We start from the raw sequence: 24,056 nt of genomic DNA on the forward strand, positions 1-24,056 counted from the left end.
TAGAACTGATATTTAAATTTGAGGTCATATTGAGGTTGGTCCACTCTGCATCATCAATACAACAAAATAATTTCTTGGAGAAGCATTTCTCCATTTGTTAAGTTTTTTGTTGACTAGTGCTTCAGACTCAAGATATATTTCTGGTGAAAAGTGCTCTTCACCGGCGTGCCCCCTGATCTATTTCTTTGTAGCAAAGGACAGTTTCAACATATTATTATGCTTTGACAATTTTGACAAAAACCTCTTTGACAAAAAGTTTTTTAAAAGATGTAGTGCAAAACAAAAAAGTAATAAGCTTCAACCAGATTCAAAGATGGTTAAAATACCAAATATATTAATTGATGACATGCATTAAATTGTAACAAGATGATATAAGTGGTTGAAGGAACAAATCTGGTCTTAAAGCTATGTTTTGTTTTGCAGGCACTGACAGTCACGGTCAAGGGTTCGGTCTGCAAATGGCTCAGGCTGGTTTCTCTTCTCATTTAGTCAAAGTAAGTGGCTGTTTCATCTAATTCAATTAAGTTAAATTAGCTGATTTATTCATATAACATTTTAGTGAAAAGTGAAACAATTAATAATTAAATTCTTAACGACAAATTTTTAAAAATTATTTTGATCAATCAAGGCAGAATTAATTTATGAAAATCAAGACAACTGAATAAATAAATGCACTTTATTAACTTAAACTTGAATTAACTGCAATGACTAAAACTGTGAGTAAATGGTAAGGATAAACTATTTTATAAGTGAGTGAGTGTGCATGTGTTTACATGTATGAAAATAATGAAAATTCAGAGAAAAATGTAATTAAATGAAAAGGAAATTATAATGAAATGAAAAATACCTTATTTATCCCAACAGGAAAATATATTAATGCAGTCATTTTTTTTTCTTTTAATAACAATCACAGTAAGCTGTCATTATGAGTCATTATTGCTAATGGCAGTAATGACCTCTTGTATTGTTTTGTGTGCAGCTGAAGAAGCCTCTTACTGAACTGTTACAGTTATTTCAACACAAAATGATGGGGGTGTTTAGTGATTTTTTTTTTTTTAATGTTAATTAAGCTGTGCACCATTCTTCTTGGAACAATCAGGTCCAGGAGCTGCAGAGCAGTCCCTGGCACAGAGACAGCTTTCTTTATCAGTTAGATACGTTTCTTTGAGTCGCTGACTCTAATGCTGCTGCCCTCAACACGTGGCTGCAAAGCAGATTTCACTCTCCTGCTTCCTTAAGAAGTACAATCTGTTCTGCCCCTTCTTGAAGACCACCTCAATATTGCATTGCAGTGCATTTTACTGTCCATGTAAACTCCCAGGTATCTGTAGTGTTCAACTGCCTCCACTAGTTCTACTAGGGTAGAGACAGTATTTGACTTATTCCAGGACCTCCTAAAATCCATAATCATCTATTTTGTTTTGCTTGTGTTTAAGATGAAGGGATAGTTTGTACATAACACCACAAAGTGATTGAGCAGTTCCCTATACGCAGTCCCTGTCTATCACTAATACATCCAACAACTGCAAATGTTCTGATGTGGGAGGAGATCTTGGTTAAGCTGTGTTAAGATTCAAGACTGAGATGGATGGTGACATTATGGAGGTGTGACAGGTAGATTGTGGGTACAGGTAGAGTGTGAGGTCTGTGTTTCTGGAGCAAGAAGAGGAGCATGCTGAGCTGAGCCTATTGAAATAGATGTTCAGCTCATTGGCTCTTTTCATTCTACCATTTGTCTATCCTCTTTCACCTAAAAACCTGTGGTCTTTTTCATCCATGACCACACATCAATCATGTTGTTCTGCTGTAGTTTAGTTTCTAGATTTTTTCTTTTTAGCTGTTTTTGATCAGTCCCCAGTACCTCCCTGTCTCCCCTGAAGGTTTTCATTTGCATGTTTAGCAGCTTTTTCAAATGAGTGATGATACAGGGTTTGTTTTTTGGGAGCACATCTCTGTACCTGTGGAAATAATACTCTCCACACTGAAGTTAATTTAGTCTGACACACACAAAGGTATGACATTGATATGATCTCTGAGTGGCTCAAACAGTATGTGGACTCAAAGCATTTCCACAGGTCATCTTCAGCTTCCTGAAACCATTTTTTTAAAAGTCTGCATGGTTACAGGTTGCTGCTAAACAATGGCTATATAGTTGGAGGTGAGGAGAACCAGACTTTGGTCTGATTTCTTTATGGAGGACAGGCAGAGGATCTGTACACATGTTTTAGATTTGCACATAATAAATCCACTTCTCTGGTGAACAGTTGACAAACTGTTGAAAAGTGTAGCAGAGAGTGAAACTTAGTCGAAATCTCAAAAAATTCCCATGGATGTGTTAGGATGTTTTGTTTTGCAGTCTAGCAATAGCTGACCTTATGATGTCAAAGAAATTGTCTGCAGCAGCAACAGCTAATGTATACATCACCACCAGAATAACACAGGTGAACCAAGATAGTTCTTCAGCTAAACTCTTGGATAATATGTGTCACGGACTCAGGACACAGATGCAGGGTCAGTTTCAGATCAAGAGTGTTTATTAACAACAGGCAGGTTTAGGATATCCACACAGAGCAAACAAAAGGGCTGTGAAACACCTGAAGCACTCTCCTCAATAACTATGGTGGAGAGGAGTGCAGCTATGAAAAATTATTTAAATCAAAACTGCTCCACTCTAGGAGGAAAACAAAGGGCTATTAAATATAACAAAATAAACTCTCTCGCTCTCCTGTTGAGGCGGACATAAACAAAGGAGCTCTCTTGGAAAACAGAGGCAATATAAATCTTAACCATGAACTTAAAACACACCTTTAACGGCGGCGCAAAATATTTCTAAAACAAAACACAAAATCGCTCCACTAACGGAGGTTTCTATGAAACATTAACAAATAAAAATCTCTCCAAAAAACGGAGGAACAAAACCAGTCTGCGAAACTTACCATGCGATTAAACTAAAGCTATGGAATAAATTACAAAAAAAGATACTGATCTGCAGGAGGATCGCTCACTGCAGGCTTGAGGATTCTGTGGCTGTGGATACTGTGGGACAAAACGCTAGTAGTGAAGCTCATGACAAGAAACACACACTGGCACAAGACAAGGAAGACGCAGACTATTTGAGCACAAGAGGAGCCAAGGGGAACAGGTGGAAACACTTTGGGAATCAGGGAAGACAATCAGACACTTGACACAGGAGGAAGGGCAAGGTACCTGAAACAAGTTAGTGATTTCAAAAAGAAACAGGAAATCTACGAGACAAGACATGAATCAAACCTAAATCGTGACAATATAAATGTGATCTCATAGCTAGCAGTTCAGTGACCCAACAGATCCTCTCCTTCACAGCGACATGTCCAAGATAAGGCCATTTTTTTTAACAAGCACTGCAATACCTCTACGTTTGCTTCTACTGCTTATGTCTCTGTCGGTATGTATAATCTTAAAGTTGGGTAGAGAAGCATTGTAGTCAATTATATGCTGCTGCAGAAAAGTCTCAGTGAAACACATGACACCATATTCTCAATATTCTTTCTGTGTCCAACTGAGCACACCAAGCTCAGCCATTTTTGTTTGCTAGCAATCAGTTGAAAAGTGTAAAAAATACAAGGAGAAACCACTCAAGCAGCAAAGCTTCCAAAACAGCACAGAAAAATCCCTAAAAAATCCCAGTTTTTCAAAAAAAAAAAAATTGCTAAGTATGAATCACAAAAAGAAAAGATATACAAAATATGATCTAAGCACCTATAACTTGCTGCCAACTTTGGTGCGGCACCTTTTAGTATGACACCAATAAAATGGATATATTATATATGGACTCTGCTTCCCTTTCTGAGTCAAATGATTTGACAGAACATCCTTGATTACAACCGAAAGTCCTTCTCCATGGCCTCACCGAATTCCTCCCACACCCGATTTTCATCTTCAACAACCATCAATGCAGCCCTTTTGGCCACTAAGTACCTGTCAGCTGTTTCAGGTGAGCCTCAGGATAACCAAGCCTGAAAGGCTTCTTTCTTCAACTTGATGGCTTCCCTCACCGCTAGCGTCCACCATTGGGTCCTCCGCTTACTGCTGCGACAGGCACCGACAACCTTAAGCCGCATCCATAATGGAGGTTGTGAACATTTGAGAAAAATTCTTCCAGAGGTGTGAGTTTAAGACCTCGTGGACATGGACCTCCAGACATTCCCAATTCACCCTCACTACTCGTTTGGGCTTACCATGTCTGGCCACCAGTATTCCCCACCAACAGCTGACAGCTCTGCCCTTCAACCCTGTTACTTACTGGGGAGAACTTCAACACTGGGGCGCTCAGCATAGGACTTGTGGGATTTTCTCCACACCCACCCGACGCTTCTCTTCATGGCAAATCCAGAGTATGAGAGTACTCCCTCTGTTGGTTTGGTCAGTTTGGTTTCAGAACCCACGTTGTATTTGGTGGTGAGCCCAACTAAATGTAGTTTGTACCGCTCCTCCTCACACATCAACTCAGGCTCCTTCCCCACTAGCAAAATGACATTCCACATCCCAAGTGACATTTTGCAATGCTGGGAATTGGCACATCCAGGCCCCTGCCTGGATCTCCCAAGAACCGGCCCCCTCCTTCAAGCAGTCATAAAAGCTCATGATAGCATTTTGGAGGGTCTGCTGGGTCCATTTTCTGGTCAGATCTTTCTGTCACGTGTGGTGTAGACGTGGAGAAAACTTTATTTATCTAATGAAATTAAACAAAAAGTGCAGCAAAGCCGGAATTAAAAAAACCTAAACTGACAAAATAAAACCTTAAACATTGAAAAAAACCTGACATGAGAACATAGGTGACGATAACAATGGCAACTTGACTTAACATGGGTGACGGTGAGGATCTGACCATGAGCATGAACAAACTGGCAGACTAAACACTGTGGAGGATGGTTGGTGAGTGAGTGCAGATGATGAGAATGAACACAGGTGAAGGCAGTGAAGCTGATGGCAGGGGTCTGTTTCACAAAGCAGGTTTAGTGAAAACAGGTTGATTAACCCTGAAATGAGGGAAACTCTGAGTTTTCCGTTTCACAAAGGGAGATAACTCAAACCAGAGAAAGAGGGGTAACTCTAGCCTGTTTCAGAGAGAGAGGTAACTTAAGCTCTCGGTCAGTTACCGTTGTAACAGACTCTATGAACCTAACATGGTTGAGACCAGGTTTTCTCAGTAAATCTCGAGTTTCTCTTTGTCTCTGCCCTCTTTCAGCCACACGCGCCTTTTGACTTCCTCATTCATTCAGTCAGCTAGCGAGTTTTGGCGTAGCCTAATTTTGTGGAATGTCCATGAGGCACAGTAGGAGGCGACTTTTTTCACAAACATGGCATGTCCTTTTCACAACGATATCATCGATGAAGGTGCAGCATTACTGCACAGAGAATTAAATATTCATCACTTCAGATTTGGTCCAATTGATCATGTATCCTGATGTGGAAGAAAATTAGTTAACAATATCCAAAATGGGGGGCATTGACTTTTGAGGGTCTGACACCAAGGCCAAAATGTCATCTGCCAAAATCAATAATGTCCACCCATTGTGATTCCTGTGACTGATTTGTTTATTTTTCTTATGGCTTCTGCAAGGCGTTCCAGTGCAATAATAAACAAGAGTGATAATTATCGACTGTCATTGAAAGGGGGAGTTGCCCCATATCAATGGCTGGGTTACGGTAAATGTTTTTAGGATCTCAGGACCAAGATCTTCTGCAAACCGTTTGTAAAATTCACTTGGTATCCCAACAATACCTAGGGTTTTGACTGTAGGCAGTGAATTGATTATTTTATTCACCTCCTCAAGTGTTATTGACACTCAAGATACCACTTGTCTTCTGAAAGTTTAGGGAGATTTAGATGTTTAAAGAATTTTTCTGCTTTGTCCAAGTCTAACTGGCCCTCTGACCTGTAAAGGTCTTCATAAAACTCTTTAAACACAGCATTATTTTATTTTTTATTTGTAATCGGAGCCCCATTTTTGTCTTTAATTGCAGATTAGTACCATTAGTACCATTTGTACCATTTTTACTTCAGTCAGAGAATATTCTGCTTTTTTTGTGAGAATGGTATTTAGTTTATATTAAGCTTTGACTAAATTGGTGAGGCTGATGTCATTAGGTTTTTTCCCAGAATTCCCTTTCTAGCGTTTCTTAATTTCCTCTTCATGCTGAGTCATTTTTATCCTATCCTGTTTGTTTATTATTGCTGTTTGCTGCATCATGATACCTCGTATATAAAATTTAAAAGTATCCCAAACAGTAACCTGATCGGCAATACCGTTGTTGATTTAAAAAAATAAATACATTTTGAAATGTTTTTTAAGTTTAACACACAGATCCTCATTCTGTAACACACTCGTGTTCATTCGCCATCCTTTATATCTTTCTCCTGCCTCACCTAAGGTAACAACCAGGTCAACGGGAGTGTGATCAGTCATGGCTATTGTACCAATATTGCAACTGGCAGTGTTTTCAACCAGAGCATGTTCGATCAGGAAAAGATCAATACGCAAATAAACTGAGTATCTATGTGAAAAAAATGCATAGTCCTGGGCATCTGGATTTGTCTCTAAACATCATGTAGTCCTGTATGTTTACATAAAAACACACGGTCTCAGCACGAATCTCAGACTGTCTCTCTGACATATCAACATGGATGAAAGCCCATCACCTCCAACTTAACCTCCCAAAAACTGAACTGCTGGTCTTCCCAGCCAAACCAACCATACATCACAGCATCTGCATCCAAACTGAATCCCTATCTCTTGCTCCATCAAAGGTTGCTAGAAACTTGGGTGTCATGATTGATGACCAACTAACCTTCAAAGAACACATTACTTCGGTTGCTCATTCATGCCGCTTTGCATTACTAAACATAAGAAAGATCAGACCATACCTAACCCAACATGCCACCCAACTCCTGGTGCAGGCCATGGTCATCTCTCGCCTTGACTACTGCAATGCTCTCCTAACTGGTCTCCCAGCCTGTGCTGTGAAACCTCTGCAGATGGTCCAGAACACGGTGGCGCGTCTGGTCTTCGCTCAGCCTAAAAGAACACACGTCACCCCTCTGTTCATTGAACTCCACTGGCTACCCTTAGCCGCCCGCATCAAATTCAAGTCACTGATGTTAGCCTACAAAGTGCTTAATGGAACGGCTCCCATCTACTTGAATGCTCTTGCAAAGGCTTATGTCACAACTCTGTCCCTCCGTTCGTCCCAGGATTGTCGTCTAGCAGTGCCTACACCACGCCTAAGACAATCCAAACTCTTTTCATGTGTCGTCCCACGATGGTGTAATGACCTACCGAGCGCTACCAGAACAGGGGCGTCCCTGTCTATCTTCAAGAAACTCTTGAAAACCCAGCTCTTCAGAGAGCACCTCCTATCCTAGCACTTACCCTGTACTTCCCTACCCCCTCTATCTCTGCACTTTATCTTTCTGCACTTCCTTCTATGCCTGCACCCTATCTCTACTCTGTCACCTCTGACAGAGTCGGACTATTGGGTTTCTTCTATGTAGTTTATTGTTAGCTTTTTGTATAACTTGTTATATCTTGATTTGTATGTCGCTTTGGATAAAAGCGTCTGCTAAATACATAAACATAAACATAAACAAAAACTTAATAGCTTTCTGAGTCTTGGATGGCCTAATTATATTACAATCAAGTACTTGATGGTAATCCCCACCCAGAATCACTGGAAAATTACCAAAGTCCAATATAATCTTCTTAAATTGTAAAAAGAAATCTGGATTTTCAATGTTAGGTGCATATAGATTACCCAAAATTATGTTTTGTGCTGCCAGGTTAGCTGAAAGTATAAGTATGCGTCCTTCTTTATCTTGATATTCTTTTTCTGTTATAACATTTATCTTCTTTGAGAATAATATGGATACACCCATCTTTTTTTGATTGAATTTCTTGTGATAAGAACATTTGATCCATCAGTCATGGATTCTAGATCAGTCTATAGGACTGGGTAGTGTAGTGGTATGATTGCCACCTTTCATGTGGTAGACCTGGGTTCAGATTCGCTGCATGAAAGGTACTACCTCCAGTAGGGGTCCATCAGCAAGACCCCCTTACCTTATCTGTCAACCTGTAAGTCGCTTTGGATAAAAGTGTCTACCAAATGCATAAACATAAAAAAAACATATTTTTCAAGAAGGTGTCTCCTGGAGCATGACCACATCAGAGCTTCATTGTTTCAGATAATTTAAGACTTTACGCCTTTTCACATATGAACTCAGACCATTTACATTCCAAGAAGAACTTTTGATCATATTAGATGTCATTGCCGTGGATCTTTATATAGTTATCTGAGGTATGAATCCAGGACATATTAACTTCAGTCACTGACACTCCTGAGCAGTGCACATGATAACAAAGAAAACCAGACTGACGCTTCCCCCCTCTAAAAAAACTAACAAACCCCTCAGAACAAGTTTTCCCCCTTTGCCCCCCACATAAAAAAAACCTTTGTCCACATGATGTGTCTTGAGTTCTTCAGAGCGCTGTCGCTCCAACCCTCTTATATACATGCCTTGCTAACAAACTTACAGCCTAAGAGAGGTCTTATACCAAACAGAAAATAGCCCTTTAAGTTTTCCAGTTGCAGTATCGTAAATATCAAGGTGTATATGGACCAAAAGGAAATCTAAAACAAAACACCCTTTTCATGTTTCCGCAAAATAAAATTTTGGTCAGATAATGACCCAGAGAGTCCACAACATGAGTAGGCTTCGACAAATTGGTAAAATCAAATACTACACCAACTTCAGCACATGTTTCAACAAGTCTAAAGAAACTCTTTTCTTCAAATAAGACATGTATTCTGCATGTCAGACTACCTGAGGACAGAATGCAATGTGCAACATGACACATCCCCTACCTCATCACCACTGTAGGCACATAGCTATTCGGCTTCCTCTGCCAGATAATGTCCTTCCACAAATCTCCTCGCTGCTGATAGATCTTCAAATCAATGCCTTTACCCCCTGGCCATGACCCAAAACACCTCTGGATATTGCATTGAGTATTGCAGTCTCTGCTTTATGCACATATCTGACCCCCATGAATTATTCCTCTTGTCCTGTACGTCCTTAGAAAAGTCGGGGGAAAAGTCCACCTTGCTGCCCTTCCACTGAAATTGCCCCAGCTCAGAGTTGTACCTTTTCCCTGTCGGAGAACTGGAGAAATTTCACTAGTATGTGTTGAGGCCAGGAGTCAATGTTATGCCTGTCAGGCGGGAAGTTAGATGTAGGAGTCTGGTGCGCCCTCTTGATGGTCATGCCGTCTGGATCCTCTGAAATGCCCGCAAACAAACACTGCAGCATATCCTTCACGCAGTCGTTTACACTCTGGCCCTTCTCTGTTCGCTCAGGCACCCCCTTGATGCGAATGTTGTTCTGCCGTAGATTTTTTCGCTTCAACATGAGTTATTCCTCTCAGACCACTCTATGAGACAACTTTGAGATAATCATTTAGCTTATTTAATTCAACGACTATAATTGGAGCATTGCAGCTTCCTAAGCACACCACCTCTCCTCTCTACATCGTCACAGGAAGGCCCATTTTTTTCTATTCTTTACGAAAAGCAATACTAGATACTAAAGCCATGGGAAATTATGTGTGAGGGACTGGGCTCTAATTCAAATTTCTTTTTTAAAAAAAAAAAGAAAAAACTGATCTAAGAGTTCTGAAATTCAATTCTCAAATTTTCGTGTCAGTTATCTTTCCACTGGGCACTTTTATGTCCCCGTTTAACAAAGCTCTTTGCAAACTTTAAAAATTCAAAAATTTTTAAATGTAGCTAATTGTATTGTGCAGTCTCAAATCCACATGTATTTTAATCTGGCAGATACCACCCACTAAAGATAGTTCTTGAATGAAAATTCTGTCATAGAACTGTAAGGTTTTGTACAGAATGTGTTATAAAGATTAAAATGCAGATTCTGTGGATGCTGTACTGTTAGAGAAGACATCCCCCAAATCACTGCTGATGTCTCTGTCAAAGCTGTAATATTGCGGGCAGGCAAAATTTTTTTGCATTTTCAAAATTAAGAATTTTTGGTTTTGATGGTTTTAGGAGCTGGGGCAAGTCTTCAACCAGATTAAAGTGCATGAATGCACCTTCCCGTGCACCTAAGGAAGCAACCATTGAGTTTTCTAGTGAGTCAGTTCTCCTACCACTCAAGATAAAACTGAAAAGTACAAGATGGCATTACTCAATATCTCACAATTACTCACATTCTTGACACAAAAAGGGTTTGCCTTAAAAGGGTCACACGGATGAACTCAACATTTTGAACCAGTTTCTGATGCTACGGGCTCACATCTCCCAGGATCTTTTTGACTGGCTGAAGAGCAAATACAAGTGGCTGGGACATGAAATGCAAAATTAAATCTTACAAATGTTGGCTCATGATTGCCTTTTCAAAATCACCCGTAATCACTGCTTATTGATAGATCAACAGATAACACAAAAAAATAACAAATCTCAGTTGTCCATTGTAATTTGGATGACAATTTTGACATCTATGAAGATTTTGTTGGGACATACAGCACAGAGCAGACAGATGCATAAACACTGGCTCCATCGTTAAAGATGTACTGCTCTATCTAAATGTTCCAAAACTGTTGGGCCAGTGCTACTCAGTTGTAACGGTAAGAATATATTATGGACAGCCATATGCATTTTTTGTTTACTGGTCATCCCATGTCTTGAACTTGGTATTACAAAACACCATAGACCTTGTTCAGGGTATGCTGAACTCAGTCACAGATAGTCCAAAACAGGCAGACTCAGGTACACTTGCCCAACTTTGCCCAACAAGGTGGACCCTCCAGACATCCTATCAGCAGTGTATTGACCAAGCTTTACACGAGACTCTGCAGGACATCTCAGAAAATGACAACGGACATGTTGGAAGTAAGACAACTTGCTTAGAAAAACAGTTAAAATCTTTTGAAGTGTTATTTAGCCTGATGATGTGCAAGAAGGTTTTCGAAAAATCATAGATGGTTTGCAAGGTTTTGCAACCCAAATCAACCACATTGTATGAAGCAAGGTAGGCTGCAGACTGCCTAAAAGAAATCCACATCACATTAAGTCCTTTACTGATTGTATGGGGGATGAATGTCTGTGTCTGTCTGAAAAAGCTAACATTGATGCCAAGACCATGCCAAGACAATGACAAACATCAAGGAGAGTGGAATATGAAGATCAAGATGATGATCCTGACACATATAGCAATGCAAAATAGCTCATCAGACCCAAGCTTTATGACCAAATGATTTCAGTGATGGTGAAGGTTGCATAACCAGGGCACCACCGTAAATGCTAGTCTGGAAAGGTTCTTTGTTAAATTAAATGAAAATAACAATAAGAACAATCAAAACAGAAAATTGGAAAGAAGATCTATAAGTAGTGCTCAAACAATTTGCAGGTAACTCTGACTCACATCAGTTAAGACTTCAACTGTGCATGTTGCCCACCCTCATTAATACTGACCCAAACATCAGCAATCTAGAGTTGCTGCAAACGGCAACTGGTTAAATAAAACATTTAAGGGATGCTGGCAGTAGGAGTAGCAGTAGTGAAGTAAGGACACTGCTGAAAATCCTATTGGTTTTTCCAAGTTCATGAGCCTCAGCTGAGATGTTCTCAGCACTTAGAAGGCTGAATACATATCTGAGAAGCAAAATGCCACAGACAAGACTTGACAGTCTGCTCGTCTGGTATACTCAACAGAATGAAACTGACAGTGTGGATTGTTATGCTATTGCTCAACAAATTGGTACCAAAAATGCAAAGTGCCAAAACATGTTTGGACAGTTCAAGAAATAAATTTGAAGATGACATTGCATTCCTCCAATGAATGTGACAGGGATTAACAAATGTGCCAGAAAATATTACCATAACAATATCACTATGTCTCCAGGTGTTCTATGAATTTAACTGTTTAAATTATTGTAGCCTCAATGTTTATATCCATCCTTTTTATAGCAGTTTTAGCCTTTTTTTTAAAATGTCATCTTGTCTTCATTCACATTAGTCAGTACATGGTCAGAATCATTACCTGCACATTCTTGTCTTTTGTAACACCCACAATGTGGAATAGTGTTTCTAGACTTTTTAGTCAGTCTATTAACATACATAAGATCTTCTTTTTTTTTTTAACAAACAAATCACATTTTGAATTTTATGTTTAAAATATGCATTGTACTCCATCTTTATTCCAAATTTTCCTTTAGGATGGGGTTCTCCTTGGAGCAGTGGGTGCTTTTGAGTGGAATGGAGCCGTGCTGAAAGAAACTAAACATGGTAAAGTCGTTCCACCAAAATCTTCTTACCAGGATGAGTTTCCAGAGGCATTGAAGAACCATGCTGCCTACCTGGGTAATGACAATGCACATTTTCTGCCTGCCTTTTATAATTTCTGCTTCTTTTTCGGTATCTGGTCTTTTGATTTTCATCGTAATATCTGATTTAAAAAATATTTACAAAGCTAGTAAACTGTATAAAGCAGTAGCTGTATGTCTAACTTTAAAGATAATTGTGTTTAGTGATTGCTCACTTATATGTCCTGTTGTTTTCGGTTCCAATGATCATTATAAAGTGCCTGAATCTTGGAAAAAAACAAACAAACAAATTTTTTTTATGATTTGTTTTAGTTTTAACTGTTCATCAAACTGTGGACAATGAGAATTTTCTTTTGAAAAAGTTACTCCATTGGTAGCATAAATTTAGTTTGGAAAAATAAGGCTACAGTAAATGATTTAACAATGAAGTTGTGAATCCTGCCTATCACACTTTCTTTTTATTTATTTATTTTGTCAGGTTACTCAGTGGGTTCACTCATTTCTTCCCGTGGCTTGCAGCTCTATGTGGCTGGAGCTCCAAGGTTCAACCACACTGGCAAAGTCATCATTTTCACCTTGAAGAATTCTGGAAACCTCACCATCCTACATGCACTGCTAGGAGTGCAGGTTTCTCACACAAAACATACTATATTTATAATGTTAGTTAGGACGGTAACTGTAGAAACCTCTTACACACACAGAAACAGAAAATCTCTAATATGATAAAAAAAAAGTTAACAATAGAATTAAATCTTAAATCTAGTTCACACTACAACATTTTAAATCAGATTTTCATGTCCCAGATTAATGTTGAAGGTCAGAGACAAATAGCCTGGATCTGAGGTAACTTAATGGTTTGATTGGTGGTTATCAATAGATATGTGTAAACATTTCAAAGATGTTATTTGAAAGGCTCACAGACATGACTCAGCCTCCTACTAAATATGTAGTGTGTTTGAAGTTCTGGAGCAGTTGGTGGAAGGAGCAGCCATCAGTACAGCCAATGTTAGTCCAAGAGATAAGGTCAGATAACAAAATAGCAGTGGTAAACTGAGAAAAAAAATCATATCAGAAAATATCAGAACAAAATAATTTGATTCAGTTTCAATTAAATTCAGTTTTATTGATATAGCGCCAAATTACAACAATTGTCATCTCAAGGCACTTAAATAATATAGTTATCCAATACAATTGGAGGCCAATGTCAGAATGGCGAGATGTCGGAATGGCAGCATGTCACCGACTTTAGGACTATGACTCCTCTTCCTTACAGTCACCCAGCCACTCTTAAGTCCCGGCTGCTCAGGATCTGCTGGGGGAAAGTAAAAAATAAAGACTAAAAAGTAAAAAATAAAGACTAAAGATCTGTAAGAGTGAGTGTTAGAATATAACAAGTATGCAATAGCGTTAACTATGCAAGATGTGTAAATTATAGGGAGAAATAAGGTGATTATTAGTTGTTCAAGAGAAGCAAGAAATGTCACAGTGCACACACAAGGCAACAGGAAGTGATGCAATATGTCTTACTGCAAAGCAAAGCCGCAAAGCCGCAAAGTCTCTGATAAAATGATAAATGATGATGAAATGTTGGCGATAGCACTCATGCTTTCTTGATGTTTTAATATGCAATATCATAACAGACTTGAGAGAGAGAATCTGTGGAAAGAAACTCTATTTCCTTCTTAGCCATAAGGTTAGCAAAACTGGTGGAAATCACAGATGCTGCTTGTATTGTGTCTATACTAAAAAGCTACTATATTTTTCTTGAGAGAGAGATGGAGATACTTGACTGTATGACAGATTTAACTGATAGAGAGCAGTCACATAAGTTGGGGGTTAAGTTCGGCAAAAAAAATGTAGTTTGCAAGTCCTTGCCACAGCTCAGCAAATTCACACTACATTGTGAATTTGTATCACCTTAAAAATCCTGAAGATCAGAGAAACACATTCTGTTGTTTATTCAGTAGTCTCAATTTGACTTAAATGTTAGTAAAAAGTACGAGTATGATCATTAAGTGATGGAAGCCGACTGTATAACAGTTTTAGCAGTTTGATTACTATGAAACATTCAGCCACAATTGTTTAGTTGCAAATTTTCATTGGTGTTTTTAATGGATATTCAGTTGAAATTCAGGGTGGGGTTTGTGAAAATTTGTTTATGGATGAGACTTAAGAAGCAATTAAATTTAACTCAATACTAAACCTCCAACATTCATAACTAACTAGAAGTTGAAGTAGAGCTTAAAGATTTTGCAAGGTCCACCAAACTTGAGGTGAGCATGACATGATAATTTCCATTCATTTAATTCTTCAAATTAGCTTTGCACACTACATAACTCCAAATAGTTAGTTATTAGCTCAGAATGAGGAAGAGGCTTTCTTGTGGGGGAAACGTCCTCCTGAGAATGAAAGGCTCTAGTTAAAGTGTGTTATGATAGGTCAAATTTGTAAAGATTCGTTGAGACCTAAGAAGCTACAGAATCACATAAACAAGAAAAAACTTTAAGAAACATACTATGTTTTTAAGGATGAAAACACACGTTATCCAGATGTACATGTTGGAGCCAGAATCAGATCCCAACTATCAACGTTGGGATCTGTTGGGATCTGATGAATTACCACAACAAAGATTACAGCAGGATGTCTGTCTTTGGTAAAAAAAAAAAATGCTCAGTACCTGCAATTGTTAATTTGCTTACATGAGTAACTCAACATTTCTTGAATGTTTCCTTGTGTCATGATAACTTCTGCTTTTAATAAGCCAGTGGCAGTTAGCATTTATTCACTCATGGCGTGTGACTGACAAATTGTAGAAAAAAAGTCCTGTGATCGAGAGTTTGACTACCAGATAGAAATATTAAAACATGTGTATACCCTTTATATTTGAAATTGAAGGCTTTTGATACTGCAGATAAACAAGAAAACATGGAGACGCATGCTATCGGATCTTTGACAGAAATGTCTTTCCGTCAAATTTACAATGGGGCCTAGATTGACTAAGCTAAGGCACATAAATGTGGTTGCAAATCATAAACAGGCAGTGTCCATAATCATTCTAAACTGTGTTGAGTTATGAAATTTTGTCTAGTCTTGTCATGAATTAGGATTGATACTAAATCCAAAGTTCTATAGACATTTCTACAGACGTCTTTAACTTCAGATTAAGAGTGCCACCTTTTCAGAATGATAATGAAATTAAGTAAAAATGTATAAAATTTAAATTCAATTGAAAATTCAATTGAAATGGTAAGAGTACAGTCCCCCTGTTGTGCTCCTGTGCTGCTGACCACCTTCTCAGACACACAATGTTTCAGTCTCACAAACTGGACTGTTTGTCAGGTAGTCAGTAATCTAAGTGGTTGTGGGGGTGTCCATCTGTATTTTCTGGAGCTTTTTTACATAACAGTGCAGGCTAAATTGTATTAAAGCACTGGAGAAATCAAAGAACATCATCGTATTTTGTCAAGATGAGAGTGGGCTCGCTAAAGCCAGTAGATGATTGCATCTTCACCACTAACCCCTGGACAACAAGCAAACTATAGTGGGTCCCAAAAGGTTTTGAGGTGGGTGGGGTTAGAGCTAATGATTCTGGCCTTCTTATGAAGTCTATCAGTGTAAATGTCTGTGAGGGGGGACAGAGTGGATCCAGTGATCTGCTGCCCTCACCACCCATTGCAGATCCTTCCTGTCCTCTGCTGTGCAGCTGGTGAACCACACTGTGCAGCAGTACATCAGGATGCTCTCTATGGTGGCCCTGTAGGAGTTAACCAGCAGGTGATGAGGGAGGTGGGCCTGCTTTAACTTCCTGAGGAAATAAAGGTGCTGCACTGCTTTCACCACCTGTCAGGAGATGTTGGTGGACCAGGTCAGGTTAGCTGAGATATGGACTCCTAGGAACTTAAGGCTCTCCACCCTCTTGACTTCCTCTCCCCGGACAGAGAGGGAGGGGAGCAAATACTTCTTGGATCTCCTAAAATCCACAATGTCCCTTAGTCTTCATTGTGTTTAGGTCCAGATTGTTTTGAAGACACCAGTTGGTCAGGTGCTGGAACTCCTTCTTGTAGGCTGACTTGTCATCGTTTGTGATCAGTCCTACAATGGTGGTCAGCAAACTTGACAATGGTGTCGGTGGGATGGTTCGAAGAGCAGTCATGGGTGGAGAGAGAGAAGAGGAGAGGGCTGAGGACACACCCCTGTGGTGTACCAGTGTTCAGGGTTGTATCCTCAGCCAGCTGGTCTGCTCAATATGCAAACTGGTCTTGGTCCAGGTCAGCAGGGATAGCAGCCTTTATGTAGAGAAGAATGAGCTTCTCAAAGCACTTGGTGATGATGGGTGTTAAAGCAACTGGACAATAGTCATTCAGACAGTTTATTGTGTTTCTTTTGGGTAAAGGGACGATGGTGGCTGATTTGAGACAGGTGGGAACAATAGCCTCATAAATATGCAGAACAAAGTGAACTATGGACTTCACTTAGTTGTGTTTATGTTGTTGTTGCTTTTGCCCTTGAAACTGTTAAGATAATGAAGATTTCCCAGCACAGTGTCACGACTCACAAATCAGACTCAAGAGCAGACGCGACTCAGGGAGATTTGAGTAGAGACAAGGTTTATTCAAAGGTTGGTGCAGCGATGAGCCGACGAGTGGATCCAGGTGAACAGGCAACTCTGAGAGGTGAGGGAGACAGTTGACAGCATGAGTCAGAGAGAGAGTAATTTGTCCAATAAAAGATGAGTGGTCTTCCTTACTGAGTCCAAGAGGGTTTCCAGAGTGCAGTGGAAGGTGCTGGCTGTGGTGAAGAAGTTATTGAGTCAACGGTGGGGCGAGCAGGCAGGTGTCTCGGGAGCAAATGAGAAGTACATGTAGTTTCTCTAGGAAATGAGCACATAAATAAGCCAGATTACCACATTACCAGTGAACAATCTGGCGAAGACTGGTTGCTCCTGCAGATACTTAAGAAGGCATCTTGAGGGGCACAGATGGAAAGCAATTGCGAGTGCAGGAGCTAAACCAGACTCCGCCCCAGGCTTCCTGGAAAACCTGCTCAACCCCACCTAAGACCCAGAAACCAAACAAACACCACAGCCAAGCATGATCATGACGTACATTATATGACATTTCTTAGCTATTTCTTAGCTATTTATTATAGCCCCTCTTTATGGTGTCAGCAACTTTCGGCTATAGCCAGCTTGAGTTCATTTCCAACTAATCCTTATGTAGTCAATGCGTAGAGCTGACTTTCATCCCGGTCGCCTCACACTTACCCATTAATTGCTCTAGCGCACGTCTTGGGCTGGAGAAGCCAGCAGAGCCCAAACTACATGCCCTCCTCTTCCTGACTACATCTTGAGATCCTGTCCATGAAAATCACAAACAGAATTGTTGGCAAGGTGCTGCCTGGAGTCTAACACACACTAAGAACAAGTTCGACCTATTCCCAAGAATGTGGACACAGCTCTTGCTGTGGTTATACAGGAATTGAATAGCTTGCAAAAGTGACTCCATTACCGCATATTACTCTAGTGCTCCCCACAGAATCTCTTGGGGGACATGGTTGTAAGCCTTTTCCAACAACAATTCAACAATGTCCAGAGCTTTCAGCATCTCAGGACGAATCTCGTCTACCCCCGGTGGTAAACCCACCAGCAAGCTTTTTAACTACCTCAGCTACCTCTGCCAAGGTGATGGGTGAGTCTTCTCCCAATTTCTCAGACTCTCAGCCTCCTCAATGGAGGACATGCTGGCCAGATTGATGAAATCCCTAAAGTACTCCTTCCGGCGGAATCCATTTAGATCAGCAGTTTTTGGAAGCCACTTCCACAATAGAGGTCCTGAACATGGTCTATTCAGATTCTTCTCTTTTGAGAAGCTGTTGGAAAATTACAATTGTAGCACTAAGAGACGTGTGATTGAGATTGCTATGAATCCATTGGGGTGTTGTCTTTGTAGTGTGGTAGCAACTGTCACAACCTGGCTCAGAGGTAGGACAAAAGATGGAGACCCCACATAACTTTAAACTATAAAACATCAATTTATTTAATTAAACCACATTAAGGTTAACTGCGTATGTCAGTTCATCAGTAATGTTTGTAATGTATGGGTGTGTGAGAATGTGTGTAAATGTAAAATGAAACAAAATATAAGTAGCCAAAGCTCAAACAAACCCAGCAACTCAAACAGGAGAGAGAAAGTGAATGCTCAGAGCTCTTCTTATAACTGAGCATTCACACCAATTCAGGTGTTGACCATCTCTCCTGATGAGATCCCAGACAACCAAACAAAAATTAGGTCAGGCCATGAGGCCGTCACACAACTAAGCTGATGACATCACATGCAGCATTGGAAGGTAACATAGGTAGAAACTAGCAGCTGACCAAGTTGCAGAGACAATCCTAAGAATCCGGGAGCCTAATTGGGACATAAAGTGACAGGTTACACTGACACAGCCTAATTACCCACAATAACTGTGGCAAGTTCTCCTCATCATGGTCCTACCTAACAATTTACCAGACTGAAGCAAAAGTGTCATTCAGTCCCAACTGTCATTTTTGAAAATTTGTATTAAATTATATTATTAAAATTTTTGTGACCCAGCTACAACAATCCTGAACAGAGGAACATTTCCATTACTTGTCAACCTGATAACAAGCATTTCGGGAAGTTTTGTGATACATTTTGAACTTAAATAAATAATAATTCAGGTTTTATGATGGAGACATTCTCAGATTCTCTCATTTCTTTTTTTTAGATTGGGTCATATTTTGGAAGTGAATTGTTATCGATGGACATCGACAGTGATGGACATACAGACTTTCTCCTGGTAGCAGCACCGATGTACTACAGCCAAGGCTGGGAGAGAGGGAGAGTTTATATATACTCTCTTACACCTCAGGTATACACACATCTTCTTTCAGACGATTCTCATTGCTTGTTCAACTGCTCAGAGCATCCAGTCCAAATATCTTCAGTCTAACTGGTAGTTAAAGGAAGTTCATGTATTTGTGAAAGAAACAGGTTCAAAGGTATTTATCAGTGCTCATCAGTTTTTCTGGAAAATATAGAAGTAACCCATTTTCTGTTACTTTCATAAAAACATAATGACATACCATAATACAACGTAATTATCCCTATGTAAATATTTTGGTCTATATATTTTGGTAAATATGTTTTACATGAACATGTCAAGTTTATAGAAGGATGAATCTCAAAAATAAAATTTCTCTGTAGACATCCTTTGTCCTCCAGGGAATACTTGAGGTGTCTGATCGCTCTCAAAACTCACGCCTTGGTTCTGCATTGGACCAGATAGCTGACATGAATGGAGATGGGTTTAGGGAGCTTGCAGTGGGAGCGCCACTGGAGGATGACCACCAGGGGGCTGTCTACATTTTCTATAGCCAGGACAAAGTCATCCAGTTGCACTACAAACAGGTAATCAAAAATCTAGGGAGATGCACTAATCAAAAACAACATTAAAACCACTTCCGTTATATTGTTTAGATCCCCTTAGTGATGTAAAAACATCTCTTTATTATCAGGTATTGGACCTTGGACCTTTAGGGGTGTCCTGTGACAGCAGATTTACTGAGCCCTGTGAGTTCTATTGTGGGGTCTTCTTAAATTATGTTGGATATACCCATCTTCAGAATGCTCAATTAAATTGGAATTTAGGGACCTTGGAGATTAAGTAAACACCATGAGTATTAATCATGCAATTTAGTGGAAAAGGCCTCTGCTCTTAGAGAGTTATATTGCTAGAGGGAGTGGGCTTGAACTACAACGTACAGCATTTTGCGTGGTTAGTCCATGTGTAATAGGAAACAAATTCTCCTAGCAGAACATGGCATTAAAATTAGATGATCAATGTCAATCAAATTAACCTGCAAGTGGTTTTGATGTTATTGATCAGTGTAAAATAAATAATAATTAAGAATTAACACAGTGTTCACTGGCACATTTAAAACTGAGAATGTTAAGTCTAATTCTCAGTCATAACTCTGAGGCTTTTAATTCTCCCTCATTTTGTTTCTCTAGCGTCTGTCGGCAGCTGGTTTTTCAACAGGTCTGCAGTATTTTGGCCAAAGTCTTCATGGGGTTCTGGACATCAATGCGGATGGACTCATTGATCTTGCAGTAGGAGCACTGGGAGCTGCTGTCATCATCTGGTAAGACCATAATATGTTGGTCTTGTAATGCTTTTTTTTTGTCATTTGATCCATAGCTTTGGTTCAAAACAAAAACTTTTCAACATTGTCTCCACAAGAGAGACATTAAAAAAACGGCTGAATGACTACTTAGCTGTAGCTCAGCAGGAAGAGCAGTTGCCTGCCAATCAGAAGTTTGGTGGTAATTGATGGCAGCACTGCCAACCTTCTTTAGTCCTCCTTTATCATGTTCACTGAAAACGGAGGCGCACCTGCAAGAGTGTTTGGTTGTCCACCAATTACAACGTCAGTGGTTCAATTGACCACATTCCCAGGGACTCCTATGATTCCCCTAAGGGCTCAACTACAACATACCAATGTGAAGAACCAGAGATGACGAGAGGCCCCCAGCTGGGTCTACTTGTGTAGCCACTGTTTGGGCAAACAAAATAGCGTTGAACACACTCCAAAGACAACTTCCAACAGTAGGTTCTGGTGTACAATCGATGCCTGCCCAAAAAGGGGGCACTCCACATGGCCATGTTGTCATGAAAGTTTTGTTTGCTTTGGAGAAATGATAAATAAGAAAAGATTGCGCGTCACATGTTAAGTTACCCACTCTTGTCAGCCAGCAGAGATCAGACAAATATCCACTAGGCCAGATGTGTATATATCCACTAGGCCAGAAGCTGGGTGTATAAGGCCCCGGATAAAATCAGTTTAACTCCAAAATGCGTTGCATTACATTAATGAAACAGAAATAACAGTTTGTTAAATGGTAATTGACATACTTGGTTCTAAGAGCGTACACGCATGAATACTAATAGCAGGCTTCATTTGTCCAGGTCTCGGGATGTGGTGCGGATTCATGCCAAACTGACTTTTGAGCCTGAGAAGGTCAACATCTTTAACAAGGACTATCAGCGAGGAGGGAAAGATGTCACCTGCATGTCTGTTACAGTCTGTTTGAGTCTACACCCCAGAATAAAAAACAAGACAAAGACAAATACAGATGTGGGTAGGTGATTGGCAAACAACCTGTATTCATTTGGGACACACACACAAGTACATATATATATATACTACAGGGTACGTCTTGCCACATTTCTAAAATGCTTTTTTCTCTTTACCCCCTTGAATTATTACATTGGTAAATTATTTAATTTGAGTCAGTGGATCAGAATTACAAAGGCAGGTAAAGGGTCCATCCATCCATCAAAATTATCAATCAAATTATCAACAATAAACTTAACTCAGATAAATATTTGCAGCAAACTTTAAACAATAGGTAACTGTCTGTACAAGCTGCACTTTCAGAAAGCACCCTTTAACGTTACTCTAATACTTAGCGTAACGTTAGCGTTACTAACGTTACTAATATCTAACCTTCATCCACGAAAGGAGTGTTGTTAAGAATATTTTCCCATCAAATGCAAAAACTTTGCAATTACAGAGATTACAAATGGAAGATGCTTTATAGCTTTTTTAGGTGTGTTAAAAGAATATTGTACAATAATAGTAATTTACTAGAAATTTAATATTTTGGACACCATAGTTTTGCTATGTCCACATTTCTGAGCCTGGAATTAACGGATTTAAACTTTATTGAATACAGTCTACAGCCCTCTGAAAGGGGTAGAGTTACAATTAGACTACTTGTATTTTTTTCTAGAACATAGTTGCATAGTTGATGAAAGAGACATTTGCTAAATTGACACCAGAAGATGATACTGGTTGTAATGTCTATATTATATTACACTTCTATGAATTCTATCTGAATGAGATATGCTTATATTTGAAATGGTGTTTGCTGTGAATTTTGTTACATTTAAAGATATTGGTTAATTCCAGTTTTTTGTAACTACTGAAAAAAAAACTGTTAAATTCATATTTCTTTGTATTATTCTCTACTGGAAACAACACCATTGCTATAGTTAATATAGATATGCAGGCAAGTGCACTTATGAAAATTTTTATAAGCTTTGAACACTTCCATTTCTATCCCGTAATTCTAATTGAGTGGAGCAGGATTTCAAGACTCAAAAGCAAATGAAACACAGTTTGTGCAATGGTAATGAGAATTTTTTTTTAATTTAACGTCACATGGTCTTAATGGTTTTCCAAATCCAGAGATTGATTGATTGCCCTGAGGCTGGTAAATGTGCATGCAATTTGATAGGCAGGCCATTGGTGGTGTATGGGCAATTTTGGCAATGGCAGAGGATTTGTTCCACGAAGAAACAATTACTAACTCAACAGGAAAACCGAAATTGATGAGATGCAACTGTCAGCAACCCTTGCAATGATCAAGGTTGTAACACCTAACACCCCATTCCTACATACATCTATACTATACCACCAAAAGTATTCGCTCATCTGCCTTTACACACATATGAACTTAAGTGACATGCCATTCTTAATCCAAGGAGTTTAATATGACATCGGCCCACCCTTTGCAGCTATAACAGCTTCAACTCTTCTGGGCAAGCTTTCCACAAAATTTAGAAGTGTGTTAATCGGAATTTTTGACCATTCTTCCGGAAGGGCATTTGTGAGGTTAGACACTGATGTTGGACTTTAATTCATCCCAAAGGCGTTCTAATTTCTAGTGTTCTTTGTTCTAGGTGTTCTAGGTTTTGAGGTCAGGACTCTGTGCAGGCCAGTTCTTCCACACCAAACTCGCTCATCCATGTCTTGCTTTCATATTGGAACAGGAATGGGCCATCCCCAAACTGTTTCCGCAAAGTTGGGAGCATGAAATTGTCCAAAATCTCTTGGTTTGCTGAAGCATCCAGAGTTTCATTCACTGGAACTAAAGGTCCAAGCCCAGCTCCTGAAAAACTTTAAAGTGCCATTCTCCTGGCAACCACCAAACCCAGACTCCTCCACTAGATTGCCAGATGGAGAAGCGTGATTCATCACTTTAGAGAATGCGTCTCCACTGCTCTAGAGTCCAGTGGAAGCGTGCTTTACACCACTGCATCCAACACTTTGCATTGCACTTGGTGACGTATGGCTTGGATGCAGCTGCTTGCCCATGGAAACCCATTCCATGAAGCTCTCTACGCACTGTTCTTGAGCTAATCTGAAGGTTACATGAAGTTTGGAGGTCTATAGCGATTGACTCAGCAAAAAGTTAGCAAACTCTGCGCACTATGTGCCTCAGCATCTGCTGACCACACTCTGTCATTTTACGTGGCCTACCACTTCATAGCTGAGTTGCTGTTGTTCCAAATCGTTTCCACTTTGTTATAATATCACTGACAGTTGACTTTGGAATATTTAATAGCAAGGAAATTTCATGACTGAACTTGTTGCACAGGTGGCTTCCTATCACAGTACCACACTGGAATTCACTGAGCTCCTGAGAGTGACCCATTCTTTTACAAATGTTTGTAGAAGCACTCTGCATGCCTAGTTCCTTGAATTTATACACCTGTGGCCATGGAAGTGATTGGAATACCTGAATTTAATGGCTCCAGGTGTTCCAGATTTTAGGACCATATAACTGAAACGCAGCCTCACCTTGTTTAGTC

The 24,056-nt window shown here is 39.6% G+C and overlaps 1 protein-coding gene across 1 annotated transcript in view; it reads left to right on the forward strand.

Annotated features, from left to right (window-relative positions):
• Positions 1–24,056, forward strand: part of itga11b (integrin, alpha 11b) — a 122,342-nt gene that overhangs the window by 45,861 nt on the left and 52,425 nt on the right. The window contains exons 9-15 of the mRNA XM_072385332.1: positions 424–494; positions 12,270–12,414; positions 12,856–13,004; positions 19,125–19,268; positions 19,604–19,807; positions 20,411–20,541; positions 21,366–21,538. Coding sequence (XP_072241433.1) covers positions 424–494; positions 12,270–12,414; positions 12,856–13,004; positions 19,125–19,268; positions 19,604–19,807; positions 20,411–20,541; positions 21,366–21,538 — 1,017 coding nt within the window. The remainder of the gene's footprint in view (positions 1–423; positions 495–12,269; positions 12,415–12,855; positions 13,005–19,124; positions 19,269–19,603; positions 19,808–20,410; positions 20,542–21,365; positions 21,539–24,056) is intronic.

Source organism: Leuresthes tenuis, unplaced genomic scaffold, assembly GCF_036924035.1.
Source record: "Leuresthes tenuis unplaced genomic scaffold, fLeuTen1.0.hap1 SCAF_5, whole genome shotgun sequence".
In the NCBI taxonomy this organism is placed as follows: Eukaryota; Metazoa; Chordata; class Actinopteri; order Atheriniformes; family Atherinopsidae; genus Leuresthes; species Leuresthes tenuis.